Source organism: Aspergillus puulaauensis, chromosome 4 (assembly GCF_016861865.1).
Source record: "Aspergillus puulaauensis MK2 DNA, chromosome 4, nearly complete sequence".
Classification (NCBI taxonomy): domain Eukaryota; kingdom Fungi; phylum Ascomycota; class Eurotiomycetes; order Eurotiales; family Aspergillaceae; genus Aspergillus; species Aspergillus puulaauensis.
This window is the reverse complement of record NC_054860.1, coordinates 594,506-609,162: the sequence shown is the minus strand read 5'-3', so window position 1 is coordinate 609,162 and position 14,657 is coordinate 594,506. Positions and strand designations below refer to the sequence as shown.

General features: G+C 49.2%; 6 protein-coding genes across 6 annotated transcripts; 1 reads left to right on the top strand and 5 right to left on the bottom strand.

Annotated features, from left to right (window-relative positions):
- Positions 1-188: 188 nt before the first annotated feature.
- Positions 189-1,134, bottom strand: APUU_40264S (putative metalloreductase Fre8; the record flags this gene model as incomplete). Its single annotated transcript, XM_041703316.1, has 2 exons — positions 189-733; positions 825-1,134. 2 exons carry the CDS (start codon positions 1,132-1,134, stop codon positions 189-191), a joined length of 855 nt encoding a protein of 284 aa, XP_041556014.1.
- Positions 1,135-1,576: 442 nt separating this feature from the next.
- PAA1 (protein phosphatase 2A structural subunit TPD3) lies at positions 1,577-3,924 on the bottom strand (the record flags this gene model as incomplete). The annotated part of the gene is made up of 9 exons (XM_041703315.1): positions 1,577-1,915; positions 1,979-2,316; positions 2,369-2,469; positions 2,538-2,682; positions 2,745-2,859; positions 2,918-3,409; positions 3,460-3,611; positions 3,679-3,784; positions 3,862-3,924. 9 exons carry the CDS (start codon positions 3,922-3,924, stop codon positions 1,577-1,579), a joined length of 1,851 nt encoding a protein of 616 aa, XP_041556013.1.
- Positions 3,925-4,744: 820 nt separating this feature from the next.
- Positions 4,745-7,022, top strand: FRS1 (phenylalanine--tRNA ligase subunit beta; the record flags this gene model as incomplete). Its single annotated transcript, XM_041703314.1, has 9 exons — positions 4,745-4,797; positions 4,855-4,895; positions 4,959-4,978; positions 5,035-5,111; positions 5,163-5,292; positions 5,359-5,625; positions 5,676-5,917; positions 5,978-6,786; positions 6,859-7,022. 9 exons carry the CDS (start codon positions 4,745-4,747, stop codon positions 7,020-7,022), a joined length of 1,803 nt encoding a protein of 600 aa, XP_041556012.1.
- Positions 7,023-7,525: 503 nt separating this feature from the next.
- RPS3 (40S ribosomal protein uS3) lies at positions 7,526-8,639 on the bottom strand (the record flags this gene model as incomplete). Its single annotated transcript, XM_041703313.1, has 3 exons — positions 7,526-7,861; positions 8,014-8,327; positions 8,486-8,639. The coding sequence occupies 3 exons, from the start codon at positions 8,637-8,639 to the stop codon at positions 7,526-7,528; spliced, it is 804 nt and encodes a 267-aa protein (XP_041556011.1).
- A 615-nt stretch (positions 8,640-9,254) lies between these two features.
- APUU_40260S (phosphatidylinositol-3-phosphatase YMR1) lies at positions 9,255-11,666 on the bottom strand (the record flags this gene model as incomplete). Its single annotated transcript, XM_041703312.1, has 3 exons — positions 9,255-11,015; positions 11,075-11,560; positions 11,643-11,666. 3 exons carry the CDS (start codon positions 11,664-11,666, stop codon positions 9,255-9,257), a joined length of 2,271 nt encoding a protein of 756 aa, XP_041556010.1.
- A 607-nt stretch (positions 11,667-12,273) lies between these two features.
- On the bottom strand, positions 12,274-14,592 carry APUU_40259S (putative respiratory complex assembly protein Rmp1; the record flags this gene model as incomplete). The annotated part of the gene is made up of 1 exon (XM_041703311.1): positions 12,274-14,592. One exon carries the CDS (start codon positions 14,590-14,592, stop codon positions 12,274-12,276), a length of 2,319 nt encoding a protein of 772 aa, XP_041556009.1.
- Positions 14,593-14,657: the final 65 nt, after the last annotated feature.

Here is a 14,657-nt window from a genome sequence, read left to right as displayed (position 1 = left end):
TGCTCGCCTCCCGGCCTCCCGTTTGAGGTTTATTGAGCCACCCAACTGCCGTGACATTTAGTGTGTCACCATGTCATGCGCTCATGCGCTCGTGAGCTCGTGGTCTCATATTTGACTCGTGGGTCTAGATTCCGACTCGTAAACACCATAGTATGTCAACGGCTCCAAACTTTCCAACTATATATCGCTTATTTCGCGGTCATATAACAGCATCCTAAATTCGCAACAAAAGCCACCAACGATTCGAGCACAAACGCTTGAGCCTGGGCAACATGGAAATACGCCGCAAGACACATCACACTCACGAGGAAAATATGGGCAGCATAGAAAGCACTCCGTCTCTCTTGAACGGAGCCCTTCCATAATCCACCACTCGTCCCCTTCGGCCGCGCAGTGATCATGATGACACTGGCTGTCACCACTGCGGTAATTCCAAGTTGGACGTCCAAATCAAGAATGCGCTTGGCGAACAGAGAACTGAAATTGGGATGACCCGACTGCAGGAAGAATACGCAGTACAGAACTGCATGTCCGAGGAGTAATGGGCCGATGACTACGCGCGCGAAGAGACGATGATACGCTGTCAACGTTGATTGCGGGATAGAGGTTAGAGTTGAGAGGAGCGATGATGCTCGTGGTGTTGATGTCGCGTAAAAAGATGGTGACATGGCTACCTGTAATGGCAATTGCGATAGACCGACATGACCCAGCGCTTTCGTGACATGTAAGTAGTCTATTTGCAGGACTGTTAGTTCGGTTTACCTCGAAACCATGGTTGCAACAACTCGACATGGGCTTAGCTGAATTAGCTAGGGTTTACTCACCATTACCTGTATTCCAAGCGGAAAGACTGAGCAGCCAAACGAGCCATATCGAACAGATGAGATATTGTCTTCGCGTCTCAAACCATCCGTTAAATAGTGGTTCGTCTAGCCATGATTTGTATCGAGAGCGTCCCGTAGGCTTCTCACGTCGGTGATAAGAAGAAGACGATGCAACAACTAATCGAAAGAGGCCAATGGCAATGACAATTGACAGCTGGGCGTAATATCCGCGAAGCGTAAGAAGCTCGCGGCGTTGTTGCTTCTCGGCATCCGAGACTGCAACAAAATGCCACGGCCAAGAAGAAGACATGTGGCCGGAGGAAATGTTCGATCACCAGCTTGGAATCTGGATCCCTGGATCCCTGGATGCAATGTAAAATTGTATTTACTAAGAGTTCGTTTTGTTGCTGGCAGGTTGACCTGGAATTTAAAAGACCTGTAGCAAATTGGCAAGATGGAATTAATAATCTAGACCGAAAGTTGCAAATCACATGATGCCATTCAACTCAACTTCGTGGATTCGTGGATTTTAAAAGGCAGGTATGATAAGTTAGGTTTATGGGACTATTCGACTGGACCAAGAGAATCTACATTTAGAACGCCATGGAAGTCCCACCCCAGTCAGTTGTCCTGACTACTTCTAAGTTGACTAAATAGACAATCCCCCCAAGGTGTGAGCGCCATAGGGTTTTCTTCCGTTCACACTTAAGGTGCATTACAAAACTGGCCTCCGTGAAATAGATATTTCAGCCTTACGGCGAGGTCTGCATGACCTCCTCGTTGCCGCCGGCAGCAGTTGTTGCAAAGTACCGAACATCAACATCTTCGTCAGCCTGGAGTTTCTCCAGACTTGGGAGGACGCTCTGCTGGATAAGCTCTTGACCCTTGGGCGAAGGAGACTCGGCTTTGCCTTCCTTTTCTAGATCACCTAGAGTGCCTTGTGCGGGAAGTCGTCGCAATACGTCGATCAGGACGGCATAAGACTTGGCAACATTAAACCGAATGTTCGGGATTTCGTCTGAGGTGAGCCTGTCAAGGATGGGTAGTACTGAGCTCTCGATGATTTCCAGAGTGACAACGGGTGCTAGTGTCTAAGAGGAGTAAAAAGAATATGGTTAGCTGGGGGTTCGTCAACGGGGTGCTAGCTTGCATACTGATATAGCGAAACATGTCGTCATTCTGTAGAGGTAATTAGGGTGTTGGCCCATTGCCATGACTTTTGGAATGATGGAGCCCTTGGCCCACTCGACGCCGAATACCTCCGTCAACTTCCTCAGATTTTGCGTGGCGGCCTCCCGAATAGAGAAGACGGTGTCGCCAAGCCAGCCCATACAGAGGTCGCTGAGTTGCTCGTCAAAGAAGGTCACTCCTAGCTGACTTGCCAGAAGAGGGATGTATTCAATGATGGCAAGACGAACTCGCCACTGTTTATCTTCGGCGAGCTGGACAATAGCAGGAAGAAGTGATTGGGATAGGAGTTCGATGCCAATAACTGCAGTTGTTAGCAATTGCATCCAATTTGGGGGTGTTCGCTCGCAACTCACCCTGGTTAACCAACTCCAATTTGGAAATAATATGCAGTCGCACGTCGGGAAACTCGTCCTTAAGCATCTGAAGGAACATTGGTAGAAGGTGGGAAATTGTCCTGGGGTAGACTCATGAGTATGCGGGTACAATAATCGGGCAACGTATGGCAATCCGAGGAACACTCACTCTTCCTTTCCAAGAATAGGTGCAAGTCCGCTAATTTGAGTTCCCAAGGCCGCGCGCACATGTTGAGATGGATCTGATACAAGGTCTTCCACGCTGGTCATGATTTCGTTGAGCAAAGTTTCCCGATCAATCAGAGAACAGAACCCTGGTTAGCGATTAGCGAACTTGGTCAATTGCGTTGCTTGGGTAATTAATGCGGATATATACCTGGTATCTGTCCCGCAATGGCAGTGCGAACTTCAGCCTCAGTATCCTTTAGAAGTTTAACAAACGATGGCACCATGTCGCGAGTGATAACTTCTTCATGCACGGCTTTCGCGATCTATGCACCAGTTAGAAAACCTAGAGAAACTGTCTTTGGGAACAACATGCAATCATACTTTTTCATATCTGTCCGCAACCATATATCTGACGCGCCAGCTTTTATCTTCAAACAAGCTCCGCAGAGACGTCAGCAACACGCCGTGGCTAGGTTGTTGCTCCTTAGGAATCTCTTCTGCAATGGCGATGAGGATATCCACGGTGAGTAGACGCACACTGTCCTGATCATCGCCAGCTAGGTATTGGAAGAGGGGTATCATTTCGTCAATGACAATCGGAGTATTCATTTCCTTCACGAACTTCGCGAAATTGTTGGCTGCTTGACGTCTGACCATGGGGGTTTCATCGCGTACGAGGCCAGCGAAAAATTGGCGCAAAGTCTGTTGCAAGGAAGAGGAGGATTTCTTGTATGGGATACAGTAGAGACCGGTAGCGGATACTTTTGAGGTGAACCAATCGGCCTTCGATAAACGCTGGACCATTGGAACATAGTATTCTTCGATTTGTTTTTCGGACAGCTGTTCGCCGATCTTGTTAAGTGACTCAACAGCCTAGAATAGGTTATTATAGAGATGGATAATGTAGGTTTCACATAACTTGCCTTTTCTCTCACCAAAGGCTCCTCAATGGCCGCGAGATTCTCCAAAGGAGAGAGCAGTACGTGGCCATATTCCGGGCCACCAACATGCTCTAAGAACGACCCAAGCTCCTCACTTAATGCGGTCAAAACTTCGTCTTCATCCTCGACGGAATCTGAATCGCAATAATCAATATTGTATTCGAAGCGAAATTATCGGTTGCGCTTATATAAATTACTAACCGTCAAGGAATGGGATGAGCTCATCACGAGTCCTTTCGGGGCCTAGAGCTAAGGCAATCGTTGAAAGACGGTGAATTGCATTGAGGCGGAGGAGGACATCATCGTGCTGGAAGATTCATGAGTCAGGATAGACTGTTCTTAAGTGTACGTGGTTTCGGGACTAGAAGCAATGTTGCAACATACCTTTAGCTCATCAATGAGAACAGCGATAGGGTAGAGCTCGTCATTTTCACCCTGACCCTCCATCGCGGATGTGTTGTGATTATCTAGTATATTTTTTTGGAATTAAGAAATGACCACAGAACAAGGATGTGGCCGGTCCGATTCCTCCCTGAGACGACTGATATCACGCGAACACAGAGATCGACTTTTCCTCCTGGAATAAATAAAAGAGCGAGGGTCTATTGCACGAGAGCCAGAGCAGGTCGAGCACCTAGACAAGTCCGGATTAGCTTAGGCTGTTGAGTGTGAGGTGGTGGATAGCGAAAGGGATAGTGGACAATGAGGTCCTCGGGGCGATGCTTTCGTGGGGTTTGGGCCGCCGCAAGACACAGGAGTAGGAGCACACCTTGACGGCGGGATTGGGGTGGAGACAGTGTCGGGGGGGCCAACCTCAGGAATTCGTCAAATTAAAGAGCCTCTGGGGAAGAGAGAGGTTGGGAAACAGTGTCGCGAGGGCTGGAATATTGGGGGTCGCAGAGCGGGATTCTGGATGGATATTGTTGTGAGAGTGACGACGGGGCAGTTGGTCGTTTCCCAGCTTTGCTGAGCATCGGCTGTGGCTGGTGACCGCCTTTTGGTGGTTCAAGGAGGGGTGCTCTCTGTGGCGGTGCTGTGGCTGTCTCCCGCCGCCTTTGCTCCTCAAATTTGTATGACTCCGTCCTCTGGACTGTGCTGCGACCCCGAATTGTACCCAACCGCGGGCTGAACTCAGGCGCATTTTTACTCTGTCAAATTGTAACATACTCCGCCTGTTCGATATCCCAGTATCAGGTCGTGGGAGATTGCTTCATCCTCGCAAGCGATATTTTGACTCATCTGGCTGCGAACCAGAACCCCTCCCACCATGCCCACCATTTCGGTCGATAAGGCCGCGCTTTTCAAGGAGCTCGGTAAAGAGTATGCGCAACTGTGTGGATATTGAAGTAGGCGTTATATCTGACCCAGGTGTCTTAGGTATACCACCGAGGAATTCGACGAACTATGCTTCGAATTTGGTATGTTCCCCCTCCATACTCCCGGTCTTTGGTGGGGTTTGCGCTGACAATGTTGAAACATAGGCATTGAACTTGACGAAGATGTAAACCCTCCATTTTTCTTCCTCTAGCCTCGGAATTCGCTGCTAAAACAAACTAGACAACAAACGAGGACCGCCCGATCGTGAATGGCGTGCAGGAACCACCTCAACTCAAGATTGAAATCCCCGCGAACCGGTACGCACCAGTCTGAAACCTTTGGGCGCATATACTGAGGAATTATTGCAGATATGACTTGCTTTGCTTTGAAGGGATTGCTCTCATGCTCAACATCTTCCTGGAGAGGAAGCCTCTTCCCAAGTATAAACTAGTCAAACCTCCGAGCGGGGAACTTGAGAAGATCATTGTCAAGGAGGATGTGGGTAACTCCTACATTACCAAAACTTGCGAGAGCCATGCGCACCTGCTAACTAATTGAGCATAGACAATGAAAATTCGACCTCTTGTCTCTGGCGCAATCCTTCGCAATGTCACTTTCGACCCGGCTCGTTACGAATCTTTCATCGCCCTGCAAGATAAACTTCACCAAAACCTGGCAAGGCAAAGAACGCTCGTCTCCATCGGTACCCATGACCTGGATACTATCCAAGGACCGTTCACCTACGAAGCTCTACCACCTAAAGACATCCGCTTCGTGCCTCTCAACCAGACAAAGGAGCTGGATGGCGAGGAGCTCATGGATTTCTACGATGTAGGATTCACTGCAGGCGCAGAGTTGTGCGGATGCTGACCCTATAACAGAAAGACAAACACCTGGGCAAGTACCTCCATATCATTCGCGACTCTCCCGTCTACCCGGCCATCTACGATGCCAACAAAACCGTCTGTTCCCTTCCGCCCATTATCAATGGTGACCATTCGAAAATTAGCCTGAACACCAAGAATATCTTTATCGAAATTACCGCACTTGATAAGACGAAGGTGGAAATCGTGAATAAGATCATGGTGTCCATGTTCTCTCAATACACATCCGAACCCTTCACGTAGGTACCCTATACATTCTTGCTCTATAGAATGCAGACGACTAACCTACCACGGAATAGCATTGAGCCCATTCAGATCGTCTCTGAGCACAACGGCGAGACGAGGATAACTCCTGACATCGCACCTCGGACTACACAGGCCGAGGTGTCCTACATCAACCAATGCTGCGGCTTGCAGCTTTCGGCTGAAGAGATCTGCAGACTCCTCACAAAGATGGCATATGAAGCAACACCGTCCACTACCTCTCCTGATCTAATTGATGTCCACATTCCCCCGACACGTGCAGACATTCTCCATCAAGCGGACATTATGGAGGACGTTGCAATTGCCTACGGCTTCAATAACCTTCCCCGTTCCTTCCCCAGCAAGTCAGGCACCGTTGCCCAACCTCTGCCAATTAACAAGCTTACCGACATTATCCGCACAGAGGCCGCAATGGCCGGCTGGTCTGAGGTTCTACCTCTGATCCTGTGCTCCCATGACGAGAACTTTGCTTGGCTTAACCGCAAAGACGACGGCAACACTGCTGTCAAGTTGGCTAACCCCAAGACTCACGAGTTTCAAGTCGTGCGTACAAGCCTTCTGCCCGGTCTTTTGAAAACTATTCGCGAGAACAAGCACCACACCGTCCCGATGAAGATCTTCGAAGTTAGTGATGTGGCCTTCAAGGACATGTCGATGGAGCGTAAAAGCCGGAACGAGAGACACTTTGCTGCTGCTTGGTATGGCAAGACCAGCGGTTTCGAAGTTGTGCACGGTCTTCTAGACCGCGTCATGGCGATGATGAAGAGTGCCTTCATCACTGGTGAAGAGGGTCTCGAGAACCCCGAGGTGAACGACTCCCACTACTGGATCGAAGAGTTGGAAGGTAAGTTTTCATATCTAGTCCATTAATCTCACAAACAGATCGTCCTTTCTAACCATTCTTCCAAAATAACAGACCCAACCTTCTTCCCCGGCCACGCTGCCTCGATCCACGTTCGCATCGGCGGCAAGGACTACAACATCGGTACCTTTGGTATCCTTCACCCGACCGTGCTGGAGAACTACGAAATGAAATATCCCGTCAGCACGCTGGAGATCAACATCGAGGCCTTCCTATGAGCGAGTTGTGAAGTGGATTTAGTAAATTGGTGATTTAGAGCATAGATAGATACCATATCTCGTGTCGCTCGATACTGCGTAAATGGTTGCTTTAGGCTGATCTCATGAGCTATAAAGATGAATAAAAAGTGAAATATTGTTTGCCCACCTGCAGTTGATTTGCTTGATCGCAATTCCATGTGAACGTATGGGAATACAGTCATACTACATAGTAACACCTCTCCAATCTAAACTATGCATGTAACGGGGCCCCTTTATGCAGGGTAGATCTAAACGAGAAGCGGGCACTCCTTTCCTGGCTCGACGCTCCCCCGGCTAGACCGTTTCATAGAGATTTCCAACAGTTCTCAAACTAATATAAATTCTTAAGCCCAACTAAGTGGACACTTTATACAGTCGGTTTCCGCATACACGGCACCAAGAAAAATTTTCGAAGTTCATAGAGTTCTTTATTTTTGGATCATGGAAATAGGGTAGATGACAGGAACAAAGATAAAACCAGATTACTCCTGGGCATAAGCCTCGCCGCTGGCACCGCCTTCTTGGCCTTCCGCCGCCTGTTGTTCGGCCAGGCGCTGCTGCTCGGCAGCCTGCTGAGCGGCAATAGCCTTGGCGCCGTAGTCCTGGCTGACAGGTTGCAGAACGGGCTGCTCCTCCTTGGGCTCGATGATGGTGACGGAGTCGGGGAGGGTCTTCTGAGGACCGGCCTTGCCCTCGGGGTCGGAGCCGCGCATGATCTTAACCTTGATACCAAGGACACCCTGGCGGAGGAGAACGTGACGGGTAGCGGAGTCGATGAACTCCTTAGCGGGGTTACCGGAGTGGATCATGAATCCGTCCTGGGAAGAAAGATTAGTGACCTATTCCGCGCAGCCAGAAACCAGTGGAAGATGGTAGTCCCTGAATTCACACCCCCACACTTATAAACAGGGTATTTCATTCAAAGACGTCCAATCCATTGATATCCCAAAGGATGCTATAGCAAACATACCGTGAACTTCATGGACTTGGCACGGGCAGCACGGAGCTTTCCGGAAACGACAACTTCACAACCCTTGGCACCGCTCTCCATGATGAAACGGAGAACACCGTAGCAGGCCCGACGGACGGCGAGACCGTTGAGGAGCTTGTAGCGGAGGGACTCGCACTGAGCGACGGCGGAGAGACCGCGGTTCTGGACCTTGGCGGCATAGAGGGAAACCGAGTTCTCGGGGAACTTGAAACGCTTCTGGATGAGAGAGGTGAGCTCACGGATGCGGCGACCCTGCTCTCCGAGAACCTCCTGGGTGTGGGTGGCACGGACGACTATGAAAAACAAGAGCCTCCGTTAGCAATCACAATTCTTCGCAATTTTGCCATTGTCCCAGCGATCTTTTTATGCTTCTTCAATCCAATTCCTTTTTTTCCTCTCCTTCTCTTTTCATCTAAAACATCCTGGGAAAACGAAAGATGGGCGAACGTACTGATGTCGGTGACGGTGGGAGTGACACGGACTTCGACACCAGAGTAGCCCTCCTCAGCCAACTCGCGCTGGAAGAACTCGTTCAACTCGGCATAGAAGACACCGTCGGCGACGAACTTGCGGCGCTTCGAAATAGCTCCCTGGACAGCAGCCATGATTGCGTTTCTGCTGGTTTATTAGTTGTCGAAGAAACGGCCGAGGAGACGGTGATAGGCGGTGCACCAAAGTTGGGAAGTCGTTCAAAGTCAGGTCGGTTTTGAGAAGTTCGGCGTTAGTGGGGAATTTTGGCAGTAGGGCTTCGCCTTCCTATTCGGGGCAGGGCTCAACCCTCGCTTGCTCTCCGCTCGCGCCTTCCCATTTTCGGACGCCAAGCGTCCGAGCTTTTCAGGCGCTAAGGCACCAAGTATATACTTCGATATCGGGAGTCAGTCGAAGACTCGAAGCCTAAGGAGCCTAACACTAATAAGCTCATTCATTATAACTCGTTGATAATCAGCTGCCTAGCTCACATTGTGTTCCATTTTCCCACAGTCAGTCGTGATTGGTAGCCATCAACGTTAAACTGCACCAAGATCAATCAAAACTACGTAGATAGCGCCAAAAGGCTTGGACAAAACAAAGAATTCATATAAATAGGGTAGGAACAAGTAGCGCTAAAATACTGACTTATAGAAACCTATCAAACTGACACTTACCACACGGCTGTGATCGTGTCACAGTGTCAGTTTATTCATGAGTGACTTTTGCGGTGATCTGTCTTGATAGGTCCTTCATCGCATCTCAACCTCCATCTGGCTCATGCTTTCTGCATTGTGATTTTGATCTTTATTTGCAGATAGGGATAGGCTAGATATCCCGGAAGTCACTGCGGTCGCCCCATTTGGTGGTGGAGATGTCTGGTTTCCAGCCAGACCGCTACCGAGGGCATGGGTAGAGGATTCAAGGCCTGTCAACACTGGAACTCGCCGTTCTGTATCCGAGCTTTCGTTAGATTTGGTTTGGGAGTTGCCGGGCATGCGTGGTCCGTTCATTTCCGCGTCTGTCCGGCCAAAGGCCTCATTCCACCATCTCACTTCATCAACCTGTGGGAAAATCAATCGTTCTTTGCCTCGCTTGTTGTCGTCAATGTCGGATTCGTATTTGGGATTTACAAACAGGTCCCTCCGGGCGAGGAAGTAGTCCCAGACACTGCGTGTTCGCTCCTTGGCTTTTCCTTCCACCCGCTCCTTCTCGCTGTTGTAGAGGAACGTACCATATTGACAGGAGTATAGGTGGTAGAGTAGGCGCCGCAGAAATCGCTCATTGAATTCAAAGCGGGATGGATACTGGTACAACAGCTGATATGTCGCATCAAGAAATTGATGAAAGACAGGGCTCGTCTCCTTCGGTTTCGTAACTTCCTTCTCAGCGACTGCCGTCCTCGGTGCGGAACTAGGCTTCTTAGCACTAGGGCTGTCGGACTCATATTCGCGAGTATCTCCATCCGACTCGCCAAGAGTCTCACGGCTTGTATTTTCCCGGTTAAAGAATCCTTTGGCGCTGAGAAAGGCGTTTTCGATTGCCTTTCCAGCACCACTGCTCTCACCGAAACTTCGTCCGGATTCACCTCCAATTCTCTCGTTCTCGATCTGGAACCATTTTTCAGAATTCAAGTGTCCTGCTCTATGTCGGAACATGTGACCGAAAGAAAGCCAGTCCTTTTCTACTAGGACCATAAATCCCTCTAAAGTTCGGTAATAAGGATCGAGGCAAAGTTGGCTTAGCGCGCTCAACTGACTTGTACGATCCCATCCATCCGAACAATGGATCAGCACGTGCGAATGCTGAAGGCCAACTTGGCGTGCGATCAGGCCAGCACCGTCTAGAATGCCAGCAATGTGCTTCAGCCAACCACTTCTTGCGAGCTGGTCCCGGTTGGGACCAAGCGGAGTTACATCGGACTCTTTCAGGGTATCGATAACCTTGTTCAATGAATCCCTCATAACGTGGATGTTATCAATTCCAAGGTACGCCTTCGTCGCGAATTTATAGTTATCCATGTTTTCAGAGCCAAGGCCCACGGCTTGCATGGCGAAAGCATTGACGGTGGGTCGCGCATCGACAATCAGGTTATGTTGTTGCGCGCCGTATATGTGGGGTTTATCTTGCGATTCTTCGTCAAACGATGAAATAAGCTCGGCTTCCAAGTCTTCGGCATTTGTGACCTCCGGCCAGCTCTGACTACTAGATAATTCGCCTTGTGTAGATGCTGAGGACTCATTTTCTAGATTTGGTGGGGTGAAGTTGGCAAGCGGTCTTTTTGATCTCGTTGTGGCGAAAATGGCAGCTAAAAGCTTCTCATCCTGAATGCTTCGGTTCCCGCGGAAGCCCACCAGTGGTTGAGAGCTTCTTGTGATCGAGCAATTGTTGACAGGGTGTAAGTAGGTCAATGCCGGTATCCGCGCACGAGATCTATACCGTCCGGCATAGTTTAATGTGTTGTCTGAAATGCTGGTAGGCACAGCGAATAGGGAAGGATAGGTTGGCGAAAACTAGAAGGCAGCTGAGCTGATTGTACTAAAGAAAGTAGCAACGGCATAGATGGACATACCCCATAGTCAGAGTTCATCTGAGAGATGCGCCAACCATGGCCATCGCGGTCGACACCCTGTCGCGCCAATTCCTTGCTAGGATCATAGAGCTCCCAACCATTGAATGCGCGCTCGGGAGGAGGCGGCTGGAAGGTAAAGGCGTAAAGTTTATCAATCTGTCCCAACTTGCAAGTCCACGACTTTATACTCTCATAAACGTCTCTAGCCTTGTTCTCGTTTGTAAAGTAGAAACAAATAAAGTTGAAATCTCGACATCGCAGGCGAATGGACGACGGCTGACGGGATATGGCCGGAGCTGGGCGGTACGTGCAGAACGATATGATGGGATATGTTATCCAAACTTCCTTCGGTTTAACCGGCGCACCCTGCGCCTGTACATTGTCTGGAGACTGTGGAGGGATGGCAGAGAAGACAATATGGTGCGGGGTGAGATGAAGGGTGCCGACAGCTTGGTCTCCACGGCGTGCTAAGGTCACATCTTCAACCTAGATGAGATGAAACGTGGTCAGTTCCATTTCATTAAAGGTCACTTTATAGCAGTCTTCTCGCAATCAGGGCTTAACACACCCTGAAAACCCGTGTTTTCTCCATGCCTGTCACTTAGCGGGTCGGCCTACTTCATGGCTGGTTTGCGCGCAGGTCCAGATAGACTGATTCAGCTCACTCAGAGAAATCCACAGGTCAAACTGTGCAATATTAGAAAAAGAATGAAAGTTTTCAAAGTAAGTATATCAATAGAAAAAGCGATTGTTTGCAGTGTCAGATCAGATCAGGAGCCAGATGCACGGACTCGGTCAGATGCGGGCCCCTCGCTAAAATGGACAACTACGTCAACACCCGCCTAACTGTCAGGACGCCGGAGTTGAGAGTTCGGGCAGACCAGGCACGGCATGCACTTCTTGCAGACAGAAGTTAACAAGCAGTTTTTACTATAGCAGTGAAGCTGTGCTTAGATCATAACCAGCTGAAACCATTTATTGCATTTTATTGCATTTGACATTCACAACTCAATCCAAGAAATTGTCATGCGTCCCACTATATATTTATATCATTTTATATAGTTACTTCGTAAAGTGAGTGGGGTGTTATTAAGTAGTTTTCTTTTACAACCTTGAAATACAGTATATATACATCGCTTCCCAGGATAATTATACACCTGTCTATACCAAAATACAATTATACACACCCGTTTATCCCCTTATACCCTCATTCCAGCTACCGCACGCTCCTCCGCATCCAACTCCAGTCCGGACACCAGGTCGCAAGCGACGTTGTAAAATAAAACGAAATGTTTACCGATCTGCCGACGCGATGAAATAGACTTGCCGGGGTGGATTTCATCAATGTAGCGAGGCTCCGAAGTGGTTTGCAGGTAGAGATCCGTTGTCGAATAGGCTTCGTACGGCCCGCCATCGTAAGAAGCATGAAAGAGCTGCCAATCGCGGACATTATACTGGCTAACAAGCGTCCCTTGAACATCGTTCACCGGCTGATAAACATATTCGGCCATAGTGCATCCACTTATGTCTACCTTATCACTGTCTTGACGTAAAAGGTAGTTTGGTAGATCTATCGTTGTGAATGCCGGCAGAGGGATATCCTTATTACTGGTTCTGCTTTCTTTGAGTTCAAGTTGTACGTCTTCAAGGACAGAGTCCAGGAAAGAAACTCCACGGGGTCCAGTTAAAAGGTCATGCGTCAACTTTCTGGTGAACCGAATGTCCGCGATGCTCTCTGGTAGTAAGTGGTCGACGCTGTCTTCCATCAGATTAACTTGAGCACTACTGATGATTAATTCATTTTGGTGCTTGCGTATATTTTTGGGTGGGTGGGTGAGCTCTAGCTCGAGCGATGGAAAGATGTTTGCATGGAGTGCCGAAGGGACTAGCCGAATGCGATAAGAGGTTGACGCAACACGCTTTGGCGCCAATTTACCAAGAAGCCGTGAAACTCGAGGCACATCACTAACGAAGGTCCGTTGAAGAGACATTTGACCTAACTGAGAGGCGCTGGCCTGGCATTTTTCGATGGTTGGCTTGCGGAGGAAGAGACATTGACCAAGCGTTGCCGTTATTGATTCGCGGACTTCGATAGCGGATCCAAATTTCGCATTCCAAGAGGGTTGTGGTCGAAGGAATGTGAGAAGTTCTTTACAAAGATCGGATTGCCCCTCATGTAGAAGATAGCCAGGTAGAATCGGCAACCTTTCGCTCTCTGGCGTCTGCCATCGAAACCATGGCCTCTCCCGAACCTGCCATGGGGCAGCCTCTCCAAGATCGACATCATACATTCCCGAGAGTTTCGAAGCAGGAAAGTAAGTGCTGAATGGCGTCGAGGGTAACACGGCTTTGTTGAATGCTAGGTGCAAGGTTCTTCGAGCATCCTCCACATTCCTTTCGCTTTCGGGAAGGACATGCATCCGACTGGGGAACTGTAATGAATCCAATTCAAAGGAAACATTATATGTATTCTCAACCCAGGAAATAAATTTGGGGCCAAGTTCCTCAGCAAATATTTTAGTATTCTCCTTGTCTCGAGACGGGAGACCAAGTTCAACTGATTGTATCCTTTTGGTATAATCATTTATGATCTCACGGATCGATTCACACGGGCGTTGTTTTCCAGTGACCCTTACGAGTCCCAAAGAATGCGTCACATCGATTGCCGTGTCATGTAGGTTAGCCAGCTCTTCAAACGAAAAATAGTTTGAACCTGTAAGTAGGGTCAAGGAATAAGTCGGAAGGCGGATATCGAGTTGTCCAATTTCGCCCACCTGTCCAAGTTGCCAGCAATCACGGAGAACTCGCTCAATCAAAAGATCCTTGCCTTTGAGATCCTGGGACGCGGCAATTCTATCGGCAATTGCTTCTTGGGATGCCGGTTCTGTCTCTAGGTAAAGTGAAGTGCCAGGTTTCCACTCTGCATTCCAGAGTTCAAGATGCGCTGGACCCCCTTCAGGACCGTCCTTTCGTGCTTTCAACGTTGTAGAAATATACCTGGAAAGTTGGGGAGCCGTAAAGGATGGGCGAAGCCTGCTTCGGAGATCCTCCCAATCGGGTGGTGCCAACTGTTCTCGGGGTCGATGTGGTGCGAGGAAGCTCTCAATCCGTTCAGCTATAACTGCGCTATCGGAATAAGATGTATCTGGCTGGAGCTCGCTCAGCATGATCGGGAGTTCGCCTGCTTCTTCCTCTGACGATGCTTTGAGCGGAGGCTGTCGGCGTGGTTTCTCCCGCACGACAAGGACTTCGCCCGGTTTTCCAAGGGAAGAATATTCAAGCTCGACTCTCCGACTTTTATTTCCCAGCTTCCTCCTATTTCGCTTTCGATCGGATTCGCGATGGCGGCTCGGGTGATCAGGGTGTGTTTCGTCGCTGGAATTGCCGGCGGTATTCTGGTATCGAACAAGATGATGCCCACGTTGGGTTAACGAGGTGCAAACTGTGTGTGGCCGACATGCTGAAAACAATTGACGGTTTATCAGGCCTCCCGCCTGTCTAGCTGATCGAGAGAGCATTGAGAATGGGCGGCCTGGGCAGGACAGGTCTTGAGTTCTGCGACAATCCGCGTGCTGAAGCTTTG